Consider the following 15,007-nt stretch of genomic DNA (forward strand, 5'->3'; position numbering starts at 1 on the left):
ATGCATTCAAGACAAATTTTTTTTGTACACAAAGATTCAAACGACTATTTGACGAATCTGATAGCTTCCCCACAGAACCCTTCATCTACCTATTGGTGGTGTTGGTTTGCGTGGGAGAGCTGTCAGATTCGTCAAATCGTCGTTTGAATCTTTGTATACAAAAGCAGATAAGTCGTTTTGAAAATTTTGTCTTGCAAAAAAAATGGTGTCCCGGGAATTGAAAGTCAATTTTAATATTAATTTCATTGCTCATCAAAATACATAAATTGTATTTCATCAGAACTTGCTCGACCAGCATTCTTGCGCGATGTTTGGCAACCAGGTTCTGTTTCAGGGTCCTGTTGGGACGCTTACTGACATCATACGACTTGAAACCTTCGCGCTGATTACCTTTTCGTTAAATCACGCAAGGAAATCCCAAAATGGTTCCGAACTGTTCTGTAGACTTTCACTTGTAGTTTCTGGTCGTATGTTCTACTTCTGTTCGATTGTTTTGTTCTACGCGATCCAGCAATAATGTTTCTCCTATAACGTTTTACAGTTTTTACAGTCAATTTCGGTAATTTTAGATACTTTGAAATCATTCCTCCGAACCATGTTGGATTCCCAACGAGAGTGTGCAAAATTTTTCCCCATCTATCGCGTTCCATTTTCGATAACTTTTGAACGTGAGCATCAATACTGACGAAACCTTCCGCTACGATGTTATGTATTTTACTTCTCGGTACGGCCACCAGAAGCGCCACAGTAATTGGAAAGAAACGGCCAAATACTAAGTGGGTCGAGCTTTAAGTGAAGACATTCCACTAAAAAGCTCAAAATAATTTTCTTAGTCTACTTAGTCATCGACAGGTGTTTTATGGCATACCGTTGGAACTTGTGGACAAAATTTTGCATTGTGAATAAAATTGACCTTTCCCGACTTACTCTCAGTAAGTCAAACCAACTAGTTGACCAATGACCAATCAAACCACCTAGTGCAAGGCTTGATTTACTACTTGATTGGATATTTGAACACTTTCATGAGCACAGCCTCACCATAACCTTCCGCATTCCGTACAATTGTGACCATCTTCTGACCAAACGAACCCCAGCAAATGTTCCTGACACCTAGCTTGGTTATGTACTGGAAATTCTCCTTTCAGTAGAATTTTGCTTGATTTGGTTGCAGCAGGTTCAACATTCTCTAATGCACGTTGTTACGAGCCCTCTCAATCTCAAGTAAAGCCTAGATCATTTAGATAAGGGGCATTTCATTTTAGAGATAGTGACGTTCCTAGTGGTCGGATATGCAAGTTTTTTTTACAGCGTTTCATAATTAGTAAACAATTCTTTTCGGTCTAAGTCACAGTTTGAAACTAAGTTCAAAAGAAACGATAAATAATTCTGCACAGTCCTGCAAAATGCATCTTCGTCAAAAACCGGATTTTACCCTTCATTCAGTCCCATGATGGCCCATTTATGTTTTGGTTAGATTTAGCCAGCTGCCATTGCAGCAAAGAAGTGCTACAATGGTACTACAATAGTGGAGTCCAGTTCATCCCAAATAATCTGAATCCATCAAATTGTCCTCAGTTCCATACAATAGAATTATTTTGGGTGATTTTTAACCAGAAACTGAAGATGAAGGGAGCAGTCACTACTGACATTGGCCGTATGAAGAATTGGTAGAATCAGCTAGCCAAAATCATGACTGGAGAAGATGTGCGCCAACTGACAAAAAACTACGAGAATTTCTTCGAAATAACGATGCATGATTCGTTTCAGTCATTCATATGAAATAAAATAATATAATTTTTGTTTTATTCTTATAAAGTTTTTCGATTAAACTAAAAGTTAAAAATACACGCATTTGAAACTGCCCCATTTCTAAATGATCTGGTCTTTAGTAAACGTGGTATAGAAAATATGAGTTCTATCGAAGTAGCTGCAATCAGGCTGCAATCAAATCATTCAAAATGATTCGAAACAATATTTTCGATGGTGTTGATGAACACCGAAAGAAACATTTGCGCCACTGAATCTTTCATCCAGTTTAGTCTACATTGGAGCCAAAAACTAGTTCAGACTGTAACCTTGATTATTTTGAGCGGTAAACCGACTTTACCATTATCGGTTTTACTGCATACTGATCTCGTTTATAACTCATTCGTGTCGTAAACCTAGTCCCAGCCATAATTTCAGTTCCATGTCACCACGCCTCATCAGCTACCCAACGTTCCGCTTCCGCTGTCATCTATGGCATTCTAACGACCGTCGTTCGAGCCACCAGCAGCTAAATGTTCTGAACGACAAGGTGCAATGATTGAAGCAAACCCCGATTGAAAATAAATAAGTAACCGATAGCCACAGCGCGCTGGATCCATACGTTTTTAAATCGGTTTATGGTGTCTGCTGACGGGATAGGAACCAACCGCATCGAACGAATGTGTGTGGCTTCCATATCCACCATACGCCATGGCACATTAGTCCGTTATGAAACCAAATCAACTGTTTTTTTTTTTATTTATTTCGTTTCGCAAAAAGAACAATTAGACGGTTAATGTATCTGTTTCACCAGCAGCTATTTGAAACATTGTTTGCTTGAAGTGTGCTGAACTGGTTGTGATACAGCCCAGTCAGTGCTGGGGCACCAATAATGCTAAGCCGCAGTTCACGCCACCGATCGGACGAGCAATGAGATGGGCAATTAGCATTTAGGAGATTCGACATTCATGTAAATGTTGACAGTCAAGGTTAGAACTCAATGGGGACTAATAAATGACCTAGCACATGTAGTATGAGCGAAAAATGCTTGTGGTGTCATAGTTATTACTGCAAGTTCTCAGATACTTATTTATCTAAAACAGGCTTTTGAATATTTGCCACTTGCTGAATATGGAGGAAGATGCCTCATACAATCTACCTCCGAGACAAAACGCCTTTTGGGTAATTCCCATTGAATTAACGTGGTTTAGATGGAGATAACAAAGCCTGGCCTAAAATTATGTAGGCGAAAAAAAGTGTCAAAATAGTAGATAGCAAGGTAGGAAAAACCGAAATTTTCCACATTTTAATCAAACGTCTAACATTTTGGAGAGACAAAAGGCACTAGCGAGACCAGTCTACAATGTATTACGCGCCTCCACGCACTGTTCATAACAGAATGCTGATTAACCAACGCGTGGTGCGTTGCTCCCTAAGAACTACCAGTTAGAAGGTTTTCTGCGTTCTGAGAATTCCGGCAGCAGAATATCACCTGTAATTTATATGTACAAACCAAAATCGCTCGAATTGTGATATTTGGGATGCCCATCCGCACTCAGAAGCTGCTTAGATTGGAACTCACGGTCTCGACGATTTATGTAACGCCTTTGTACATATAGCTAAATACAAAATCCGATGATAGTACAGAATTGTAAAATAAACCACAAATGATTTAATGACGGAAAGTTAAACAATTGTCAATTGTTATATAGCCGAAATTCAACTGTTTGCCGGTGTGTTTGCTCCACGTACTTCTAAATTGCATTATTGCATTTTGCTATTTTCGCTTTGAATTACTAACAATTTATTCAGAAGCTAAAGATCATTCCGACAGTAAATCTTCTAACAATGTACACAATGTCAAATCCACCCCGCTTAGCATACAAAGGTGTGCAGCAGTTCATAACTCACCTGAGAACTCCGGGTGGTAGTACCAGCTGGCGACCAGAATGGCTCCCATGACGGTCGTTCCCATGCACATCATGATGCCCCAGTGGGTCAGGTAGATGAAGTATTTGGCCCACTCTTCGGTGCTGACGCTGACTACGATGGAGTTGATGACAACGGCCGTGAAGAAAACGGCCAGCGATAGCCGGTAGAGCAGGAAGAAGGTCGACTTTGTGCGCGACTGCCACTGTTGGAAAAACGATAAGCGGGTGGAGTAAATGAATTGCGAGGTTTTCATCGTTCTTTGCTTAATCGTAACTAATTCTTTAGGTTGTGACTATTAGCGGATTTTATTTGTTCGCAAAATGTTCAAGTAAATATAGGGTAGAATAGCAATCCAAGTGCATTAAACGCCCTAATTGCATCTCTTCATGTTATATAAAAAGTTAAATATGATTCGATCTGGGACCGTTTTCAGGTGATTCATAATCATGATATTATTTGCTAGCTTTTTTCTATCTTTTTATACAATAGTATGTTTAACAAAATTAAATTTTTTGATTATATTCCAAACCCGTCCAAGCAACAAAATTGTCAGCGTTGGAAACATTGGAGTTTCCTTAAATAAACGCGCTAAAAACACGATTTAAGTTGCGTGTTTCTTGAGAACGGCACAGCTGTTCCATCTCCTCGCTCTCCGCTTCTTCCAGGCGGCGTTTCTTCACCTAAGAAAGGCGGGTCTGCTGTCTCCGCTTCCGTCTATAACGTTCCACGTCCTACCACGGGTACCTTACTGCAGCGTAACCGCCCGCGCTACGTCCTTCTCCCCCAGAATCTGTCTGTACTCTTCGTCGAACCAATCGTTCCGTCGACTTCGTCCCACACACCCGACGTTGTTTTCCGCTGCGTCGTTAATAACTGCTTTAACTGTGTTCCAGCAGTCCTCTAGGGCGGGGGTGTCAATCGAGCTCACCCTCTTCTGGCAACGCTGCCTAGAGATGCTGCGCGTATGAAGTGGCGACATCAGGTTGCTTCAGTCGCTCTAGGTCGAACCGCGGCGATCGTCGGTACCGAACATTGTTGATGACAGATAGGTTTGGGCGCAGTTTAACAATCACCAGACACCAACCAAATTGGTCAGAGTCGATGTTAGCGCCACGATACGTCCTTACGTCGTGGTCGATTTGTGATTGTGTCAGCAGTGGTGATCTCCAGATGTACCGATACGGAAGGCTATGTTGGAAGTAGGTGTGGCGAATGGCCATATTTTTGGAGGCAGATGTCGTACTCACGTTCCAACTGCGCGTAAAATGCGTCCTTATCATCATCAGTGCTTCCGGAGTGTGGGCTATGAACGTTGATTTTGCTGAAGTTGAAGAATCGGCCTTTGTTCCCAAACCTGCACATTCTTTGATCGGCCACCACCCGATCACACGCCTTTGCATATCTCCCATCACTATGGAAACTGTTCCCAGCCCGTGTGTGTTGCCGGATCTGGTAGATGGTATGATTACCTCTAAACATTCGCACCATTGATCCCTCCCAACAAACCTCCTGCAGCGCTACGATGCCGAATCCACGGTCCTTGGGCACATCGGCAAGTATGAAGTTGAGAGATTTGCAGTTCCACGAACTGAGTTTCCAATCGCTAGTCCCTTTTTGTCGCAGTGGTCTTCGTCGATTGTTTCGGTCCGTATTCTCTTGTTGATTATTCGTTGTGTGAGTTTTATAAACACTGGCTTGCAGGGCCTGACACCAAATCCCTTAAATTTCCAGTTGGACCATGGTGCATAGTTTCACTCAGAGTGCCTCGCTGTCACTCGGACGACGGTCAGCCGACCCTAACATGGAGAACAGGTCCTGTTGTGAGTAGTTCCACGTAAAAACAAGGAGGTAGGGATAGGAGTTACTGGGTAAGAGGCTAAGGACCGCTAGATGGGAACTATTGTATTCCATCAGATAGGCGAAGTACCAATTCTACGCTTTACCCAGCATTTGCCGTGCCGAAATGTTTATTTGTGGAGCTTATTAACCTTCCTAACATGTTCGGGTCAATATGACCCGAATCGCACTTTCAAATTGTTATAGCTTTTCAACGCAATAATGTGAAGGTCTGAAACTTCTTGACTTTTCCTATTTCGTGGAAAACTATGTTCCTGAACGTTGAACTACTTTGTAGGACGTTCCTGAAGGGCTCCCAAAAAAACTCACACTTACGGTGTTCGGGTCAAATTGACCCGGATTTGACTTGGCAATATCTAGGGCATTTCACAGCCAAATTCACATGTTTATATACCAAAATAATCGTCAGCTCATAAATTTTCCGAAACTAACCTCAGATTGTTGATCGGCCACACCTACATCCTGTAATCGTCGAAGGAAGGATCGTCAGTTGGCCACTTTTATATGGACGAAAATTGCACACGAATATCGCGCATGAACGATTTTATTGCTGTTTTTTCTCAGAAATGTACCCAATACTATTTAAGTGATGACGAATCATGAATGCAGACAATATTTCTACAGATGTTCTATGCTCTCCAAATCATTCTGGATTTTAGAGCCCTGATCTACCAAGTCAATTACGGTTGGTACAAAACCAATAGCAATCCATGTTGCCCATACATGCGCTTAGAGGTCATGAGCATAATTTATGATCTAGATATGTCCAAACCTGGGTGTAACAGTCGGGGTACGATTTTCAACAGATCTAGTCGATTTATTTGTTTTGCGGATGACATGGACATTGACTGTACACCCGCCTGAAACGTGAAGCAACAAAAGTTGGACTGGTGGTGAATGCGTCAAAAACAAAGTACATGCTTGTGGGCGGAACCGAGCGCGACAGGGCCCGCCTGGGAAGCAGTGTTACGATAGATGGGGATACCTTCGAGGTGGTCGAGGAATTCGTCTACCTCGGATCCTTGCTAACGGCTGACAACAACGTTAGTCGTGAAATACGAAGGCGCATCATCTGTGGAAGTCGGGCCTACTACGGGCTCCAGAAGAAACTGCGGTCGAAAAAGATTCGCCACCGCACCAAATGTGTCATGTACAAGACGCTTATAAGACCGGTTGTCCTCTACGGACATGAAACATGGACAATGCTCTAGGAGGACTTGCAAGCACTCGGAGTATTCGAGAGACGGGTGTTTAGGACCATCTTTGGCGGTGTGCAAGAAGACGGTGTGTGGCGGCGAAGAATGAACCATGAGCTCGCCCAACTCTACGGCGAACCCAGTATCCAGAAGGTAGCTAAAGCCGGAAGGGTACGATGGGCAGGACATGTTGCAAGAATGCCGGACAGCAACCCTGCAAAGATGGTGTTCGCTTCCGATCCGGCAGGTACGAGACGGCGTGGAGCGCAGCGAGCGAGATGGGCAGACCAGGTGCAAAACGACTTGGACAGCGTGGGGCGTATCCGAGGATGGAGAGATGCGGCCTCGAACCGTGCATTGTGGTGTCAAATTATTGATTCAGTGTTATCTGTTTAGATGTTAACCAAATAAATGAATATGTCCAAACCTGGTGTTCTAAGTTCTCCAAATCATTCTGGAGTTCAAACGAAATGATCTACCAAGATTACTGGGCTCGATATCAAGCCAATATCAACCCATACAGACCTTTAGAGACCTTATGCATGATTCACGATCTGTCCAAACCGGATGCTCTAAGTTCTCCAAATCATTTTGGAGTTCCGACGAGTTGATCTGCCAAGATTACTAGGCTCGATATCGAGCCAATAACAACCCATACAGGCCATTGGAGGCCTTGTGCATGATTCACGATCTAGATATGTCTAAACCGTGTGTTCTAAATTCTCCAAATCATTCTGTAGTTCAGACGAATGATCTACCAAGGATACTGGGCTTGATATCAAGCCAATAACAACCCATACAGGCCGTTAGAGGCCTTGTGCATGATTCGCGATCTAGATAAGTCCAAACCGTGGGTTCTAAATTCTCCAAATCATTCTGGAGTTCAGACGAATTGATCTACCAAGATTACTGGGCTCGATATGAAGCCAATAACAATCCATATAGGTCCTTAGAGGCCATGCGCATGATTTGCAATCTAGATATGTCCAAACCTGATGTTCTAAGTTCTCCAAATCAGACACGTCCAATTCGGATGTTCTAAGTTCTCCAAATCATTCTGGAATTCAGACGAATTGGACTACCAAGGCAACTGAGCTCGATACAAAGCCAATAGCATCCCATGGGGTTCATACATGTCCTTAAAGGCATGTATGACCGTAAAACCGCATGTTCTAAGTTCTCCAAATTATTCTGGTGTTCAGACGAATAGGTCTACCAAGACAACTGGGCTTGATATCAGACCAATAACAACCCATACAGGCCCTTAGAGGCCTTATGCATGATTCACGATCTAGTTATGTCGAAACCGAATGTTCAAAGTTCTCCAAATCATTCTGGAGTTCAGACGAATTGATCTACCAAGATTACTGGGCTTGATATCAAGCCAATAACAACCCATACAGGTCCTTAGAGGCCATGCTCATGATTTACGATCTAGATATGTCCAATCCGGATGTTCTAAGTTCTCCAAACCAGGTCAGCTGGGTTCCATTCAAAGACAACAGCAACCCATACAGGTCCTGGAAACCATATGCATGATTTATGATCTAGATATGTCCAAACCGGATGTTATAAGTTCTCCAAATCATTCTTGAGTTCAAACCTATTGATCTACCTCGTCAGCTGGGCTTAATTCAAAGACAATAGCAACCCAAACATAGATATGGAGCTCAAATAGGCCCTTACAGGCAATGTGAATTATTTACGATCTAGATATATCCATAATATGTTCAAGTCAACTATGGTTGGTATAAAGCCTATAGCAATCTATTGGCTATTGGCGCTCAGAGACAATGTGCATGGTTTACGATTTATATCTGTCCGAATCGAATATTCTATCTACTCAAATCATTCCGGAGACCATCTGGTTCACCAAAGCAACTGGGCTCGATACTATAGCAATCCATGATGTTCATATAGCCGCCTTGAAGCCATGCACATGATTTAGAATTCAGATTCTTAGATTCTAGAATTCAAACCATTTGGTCTATCATATCAGTTGTGCTCGGTACAAAACCAATAGCAACATGTGGTGCTAAATATTTAAATCACTAAAGAGTTCAGATGAATTGATGTACAAAGTAAACATGGAACGAAACCAATAGGAACCCAATATATTCAAGCAACTATCGGCAATGCTTACGGTTTACAATCTTGGGTCGTCCAAACATGATGTTTTAAGCTCTCAGATTATCGTATGGGAACATATCTGTGTGTTCATATGTACACCCGTGTTCAGAATAATAGCAGCGTGAGCCGTTTTTCATACAAAATGGTACAAAGTTACAACTTTGAAAAGCTGTTACTTTGTACCTCGATGACCGATTGAGCCGAACTTTGGCAGTGAGCTAAAAATATGTTGAAATTTACACATACTATGTAACATTTTTTTCGAATGACGCATTCTAAAACTACGCAATAGGTCAAATTGTTCAAAATAATAGCAGTTTTTTTTTTATATATTGGCAAATTCAATTGACCACAATTTGTATTTTTTGAATAATATACTTAGTGTCTCGCAGCACCTGTATTCAAAATGATAACATTTCAATCAATTGTTTTCCTGGTATTTCCAAAACAAAAACTGCTATTGTTTTGAACAATTTGACCTAGTGCGTAATTTTTTAACGCGTCATTCGAAAAAAAAAAATTAGTTTGTGTAAATTTCAATATATCTCTAGTTAACTGCCAAAATTTCAGATCTATCGGTTATCGGGGAACAAAGTTACAGCAATTATTCTATTATTATATCTATTATTGCTATTATTCTTAACACAGGTGTATGGCCTTCAGGGACCTAAATGGACATAATAACTTGCTATCGGTTGTGTACCTGGCGTTATTGGCATGGTGGACTAATTGGTCTTAACTGCAAAGACCTGGAGGATTTAGAACGTCGTATTCGGTAATTTCTAATCATCAACCTTCTTCTTCTTCTCATTGGCATTCCATCCCTTGGGTGTTCCATCTCTTGGGTGTTCAACCATGCAGATAATAATCGAGGACCTGATGGATAAGAAGGAGTCGCTATCGATTTTGTAGCGAGCGTAGTTGACTTAGTAGACCAACTGGCCTGAGCTCCAGACTGATTTGAAAAACTTATAATATCCGATTTGGACATATACAAAATATAAATTATGCGCATGGTCTCTAAGGGTCTATGGGGACATCATGGTTTGCTAGTGGTTTCAATTCGAGCCCAGTTGACTTGAAAGATCTATTGGTTTAAACTCCACAAATCCTGGCCTGGCTTGCTATTGATTTTGTACCGACCTCAGATGTCTTCGTAGATCAATTTGTCTGAACTCCAGAATGATTTGGGCAATCTAAGATATCCGGACATATCTAAATCGTTAGTCATGCGCTGACCTCCAAGCCACTGTATGGATACCATGGGTTGCTATTGGCTTTATATCGTGCCTAGTTGTCTTGGGTGACCAATTTGCCTAAAATTCAGAATGACTTGAACAATTTAGAATATCCGATTTTGACATATCTAATCCGTAAATCATGCACAAGGCCTCTAGAGGTCTGTATGGACCCCATGGGTTGCTATTGTCTTTCTATTAAGGTCATTTGCCTATGTAGACCAATTTATCTGAACTCTAGAATTATTTATAGAACTTAGAAAATACGTTTTGGACATATCTAAATCGTGAATCATGCACATGGCCATGGCCAAGGGCCTGTATGGACACCATGTATTGCTATTGGCTTTGAATCGAGCACAGTTGTCTTGGTAGACCAATTCGTCTTACAACATACGGTTTGCATATATCTAAACCGTAAATCATGCACATGACCTATATGGGCCTGTATGTATACCATGTTTTGCCTTTGGCTTTGTATCGAACCTATTTGACTTGGCAGACCAATTGGTTTGAACTCTAAAATGATTTGGAGAACTTGGAACATCCGGTTTGGACATATCTAGATCGTAGATCATGCATATGGCCTCTTAGGGCATGTATGAACCCCATGGGTTGCTATTGGCTTTGTATCGAGCCCAGTTGTCTTGGTAGACTAATTCGTCTGAACTCCAGAATGATTTGCAGAACTTAGAATATCCGGTTTTGACATATCCAAATCGTGAATCATGCACAAGATCCCTAAGGGCCTGTATGGGTTGTTATTGGCTTGATATCGACCCCAGTAACCTTGGTAGATCATTTCGTCTGAACTCCAGAATTATTAGGAGAACTTCCAACATTTGGTTTGGACACATATAGATCATAAATTATGCGCATGACCTCTAAGCGCATGTATGGGCAACATGGGTTGTTATTGGTTTCGTACCAAGCGTAATTGACTTGGTAGACCAGGGCTCTAAAATCCAGAATGGTTTGGAGAGCCTAGAACATCTGTAGAAATATTGTCTGGATTCATGATTCATCATCTCTGAAATAGTATTGGGTACATTTCTGAGAAAAAACAGCATTAAAATCGTTCATGCGTGATATTCGTGTGCAATTTTCGTCCATATAAAATTGGGGAACTGAGGATCCTTCCTAAGACGATTACAGGATGTAGGTGTGGCCGATCAACAATCTGAGGTCTCTTTCGGAAAATTTATGAGCAGACGGTTATTTTGGTATATAAACATGTGGATTTAGCTGTGAAATGCCTGAGATATTGCCTAGTCAAATCCGGGTCAATATGACCCGAACACCGTAAGTGTGAGTTTTTTTTAGCACTGCAGTAAGGTTAATGACATGGGACGGGTCTTACGTTTTTGCAACATTAATCTTTTCGCGGATGATACACTATTGTTCATTGCAACTAGAAATATCGATGATGTTGTTTCACGCTTGAATACAGATTTGCATTCTCTAAGTAGATGGCTGAAGTACAAACAGTTGAAGTTGAATATAAGTAAAACTAAATACATGGTAATTTCGCGAAATCGATTCATTGATAATGTTTCTGTTAGAATTGATGATAAAACACTTGATCGCGTTCGGGAAATTAAATATCTTGGCTTGATTATTAATGATAAATTGAGATTTGATATCAATTGATATCAACAATGTCATCAAGAAAATAGCCAAGAAGTATGGAATTTTATGTCGATTAAAAAACGAATTAACTGTTGCGAGTAAAATACAGTTGTACAAATCAATCATCTCTCCTCACCTGGACTTTTGCGCCTCCATTTTATTTCTGGCCAATGAAACACAAATATCGAGGTTACAGCGTTTGCAAAATAAAGTTATGCGTTTGATTTTGAGATGTAATAGATTCACTTCCTCCTCCTTTTTGTTGGACGCTTTACAATGGTTATCAGTGAAGCAAAGAATTGTTTATTTGACTATGGTGTTCATTTTCAAAATAATAAATGGATTGCTGCCCCGATATTTGTGTAATCGAATTAAAAGAGGAAGTGACATTCATAGATATAATACTAGAAACGCGGATGAAATAAGAACACCTTATTTTGTTTATGGAGCTTCACAAAATTCATTGTTTTATAAAGGAATAAACGTATTCAATTCGATGCCTACACACATCAAGCGTGCAAGGACACTATCACAGTTCAAGAGACTTTGTATTTCACACGTAAAAGCTGTTTTTTAAACAGTCATATATTTAAGTTTTTGGTATTGACTAATTGTGTATCTTGACGAAGTTTGCGATAACGGTTTTTTTTTCTTGAACAATGTAATTGATTTGTTATTTCATTAGGGCGCTTATAGACTATTTTGTTCGCCTCGATGATGATGATGGTATTTTATTTATCTAGTTGTATTTTACATTCTTTTGTGTAGTCTACAAATGTTTGAGAATCGTTCGCGAAATACAGGTATAAATGACTTTTTACGATTTTATAATCAATACTTGAAACATTTGGAACTGTTTGAAGGATACTATAAAAAGTAGTGAGCTCTCAGATAGAACGCGATTTTATCGAGACTTTTGGTATCTACGGAGAGGAAACAAGTTTTGATTTTTTTCGAGTAAATTAAATTGATTGGTACTAGCGAGAATAGTTTGAATACACGCTTCTTGACGAAACTTTTGGCATCATGCGAGAGGTATCACAAGTTTTGTATCTTAATCGGACTCGCTGTATCACTGATGATGCTTGCAAAACTCTGTGGTGGAATTCAACTTTTTTTTACTAACTTATGTTTTTTGCTGTATAGCGATGTTATATGTTAATGTTATTCATATCTGTGGAAATAATCGGATCGTTTATTGTTTCACCTGTCATAAGACGAGTTTGAACAATCCCATTGAATTCCACCACTTAATTGTATCCTGACAGATACGTATTTCGACCTCAACAGTAAGGCCGTCTTCAGTGTCTTGTACTTGACTCGACTTGTTTATTGTTTGCCAAATCTGATTAAAATTGATCATTATTAATTATCTTAAAGATAAATCGTCTAGCTCAAACCTTTGTAGGGGTATGTGGCGGGACCATCATCATCATCATCATCATGTTGTTTATTTAATCTGTACCTTGGCTTTGGGCGGCCTTCGATTATTTTCAATTTTTTGTCGCCTTCCTGGTCATTGTGATTCAGAAAAGTATAAAAAAATAATGACATGGTTTTGATCTCATGAGGTATGCAAAAGCCCCCCATAAGCCCACAATCATAAAAAAACGCGACACTAACTTTCTGTATAATCGCTCCGGAAATGAAGGTACAGTCACTGAGCATCAGTAAACACGTAAGGGAGAACAGCGCATAACGCACCCACGGGGAAAAATGGCCTCACTCAATAAATCACTCATATAATCTTTTGAAGGACATTTCTAAACAAATATTATCATTACAATTCAATATAGACTCCATTAGATTTTGATAACACGTTCGGAACTTTTATGTTGCCAAAATCAAAAGTAGTTAAATTCGAATGGTTTTTGTTTTCTCATGATACTTCCCATTTCTCAACTCAAGCGTTTTTCTGGACATTTTTTTACGTTGGTTTTGGGGTTCAAGCAGTTTTTTTACGCTGATTTTGAAATCTAAGTTTTTTTACGCGATTTGTTTACGATTTTTTTGACGTCGGTTTAGTGGTCTAAAAATTTTTTATACGTTTGTGATAAAATTTACGCGGTTTATAAACAATTTCAAAAATAATAAAAAAGTTGTTGCCAAAATCGAATGGGTCGAAAGATTGGTCGATTTTCTACAATTATTGAAACAATTTTCGGTTCGTGTTCACTAATGTTAAAAGGCAAATATTCATAAACCATTTGGTCAAGGTTTTGCCCAGCTAGACCACTCCCTTTTAAATTATGAGCCAACAACGGAAATGTTTATTTTCCATATACGATCGGGTGGCCTAACGATATGTCGAACACATATTATGTTGGCCATTTATTATGCTCATGTTATTAGAGAACTCTACCCAGAGTTTGCAGAAATGGCTCTCAATAGATAACGAACAACGATAAAAGAGAGGCAAAAACTGTTCCGAATCATAACAAGTCATGATAACAAATTTATCAAACTTGTATACAAGTGCGAAAAAACAGAATCGGATAGGCAGCCCCCACATAAAAATGGTGATTCTCGCTTTGTTTTCGCTCCTTTCGTGTTGGTTACTGCACAGCTGTGTAAAACAAGTTGAAATGCATCATCAGAGCTAGTGCTCCCCGCATTTGGAGCTTTCTAAAAGAAATTTATCATGTGGTATAGCCTCCCGAATCAGTTTTCTATCATGACAGCAAAAGTCTCTCGCGGTATGCTACATAGATAAGTGAGAGACTTGTTCTTTCTCTTTAGGATTCAATCCCTGACTCTAGTGCGCATTCTTACCCCGCTTCACTTTATTCATTATCGGAAAAATATCAAACCTTCATCGTTTTCAGCTAAGCATACAAGCATATGGAGACGCAGGGTACATTGGTTTATCTACCCCTTGTGATGGGAGATTGATTTCTGCTCCGCATAGTAGGAAATGGTTTTTGATGAAACCTTCTTTACATTCGCTTACAATTCTACAGTTCAGGTATTAATTTAAAGTTCATTGCTTGTATTTTGTTATGCGTAAGAGACTGCCACTAGATTTTCGTTCAATTCACTAAGATAAACAAACAACCATGCGACCACCATTATTTCACAGGCACTGAATTCATTTTACACCACCATTCGAGCGTTTTGCCCCATGCCCATTTTAAAACATATTTTAAACGCGTTAGAAAGTCACAGAAGCTTTGTTGTTTTGAATAAAATATCAGTGTGACATGCAGCTAGTTTTGTAAATTTTGTATATGAGACTGTTCTCCCCTAAGCAAAGCCAAAAAACCACAACCATAATCATTT

General features: G+C 40.0%; 1 protein-coding gene across 4 annotated transcripts in view; it reads right to left on the reverse strand.

The window, feature by feature from the left end:
* The window catches only part of LOC134212508 (protein rolling stone-like), a 129,454-nt gene that overhangs the window by 46,485 nt on the left and 67,962 nt on the right, over positions 1-15,007 (reverse strand). For all 4 annotated transcript variants that reach the window (XM_062690451.1, XM_062690448.1, XM_062690449.1 and 1 more), the window contains one exon: positions 3,658-3,880. In XM_062690451.1, coding sequence (XP_062546435.1) covers positions 3,658-3,880 — 223 coding nt within the window. The remainder of the gene's footprint in view (positions 1-3,657; positions 3,881-15,007) is intronic.

Source organism: Armigeres subalbatus, chromosome 2 (genome assembly GCF_024139115.2).
Source record: "Armigeres subalbatus isolate Guangzhou_Male chromosome 2, GZ_Asu_2, whole genome shotgun sequence".
In the NCBI taxonomy this organism is placed as follows: domain Eukaryota; kingdom Metazoa; phylum Arthropoda; class Insecta; order Diptera; family Culicidae; genus Armigeres; species Armigeres subalbatus.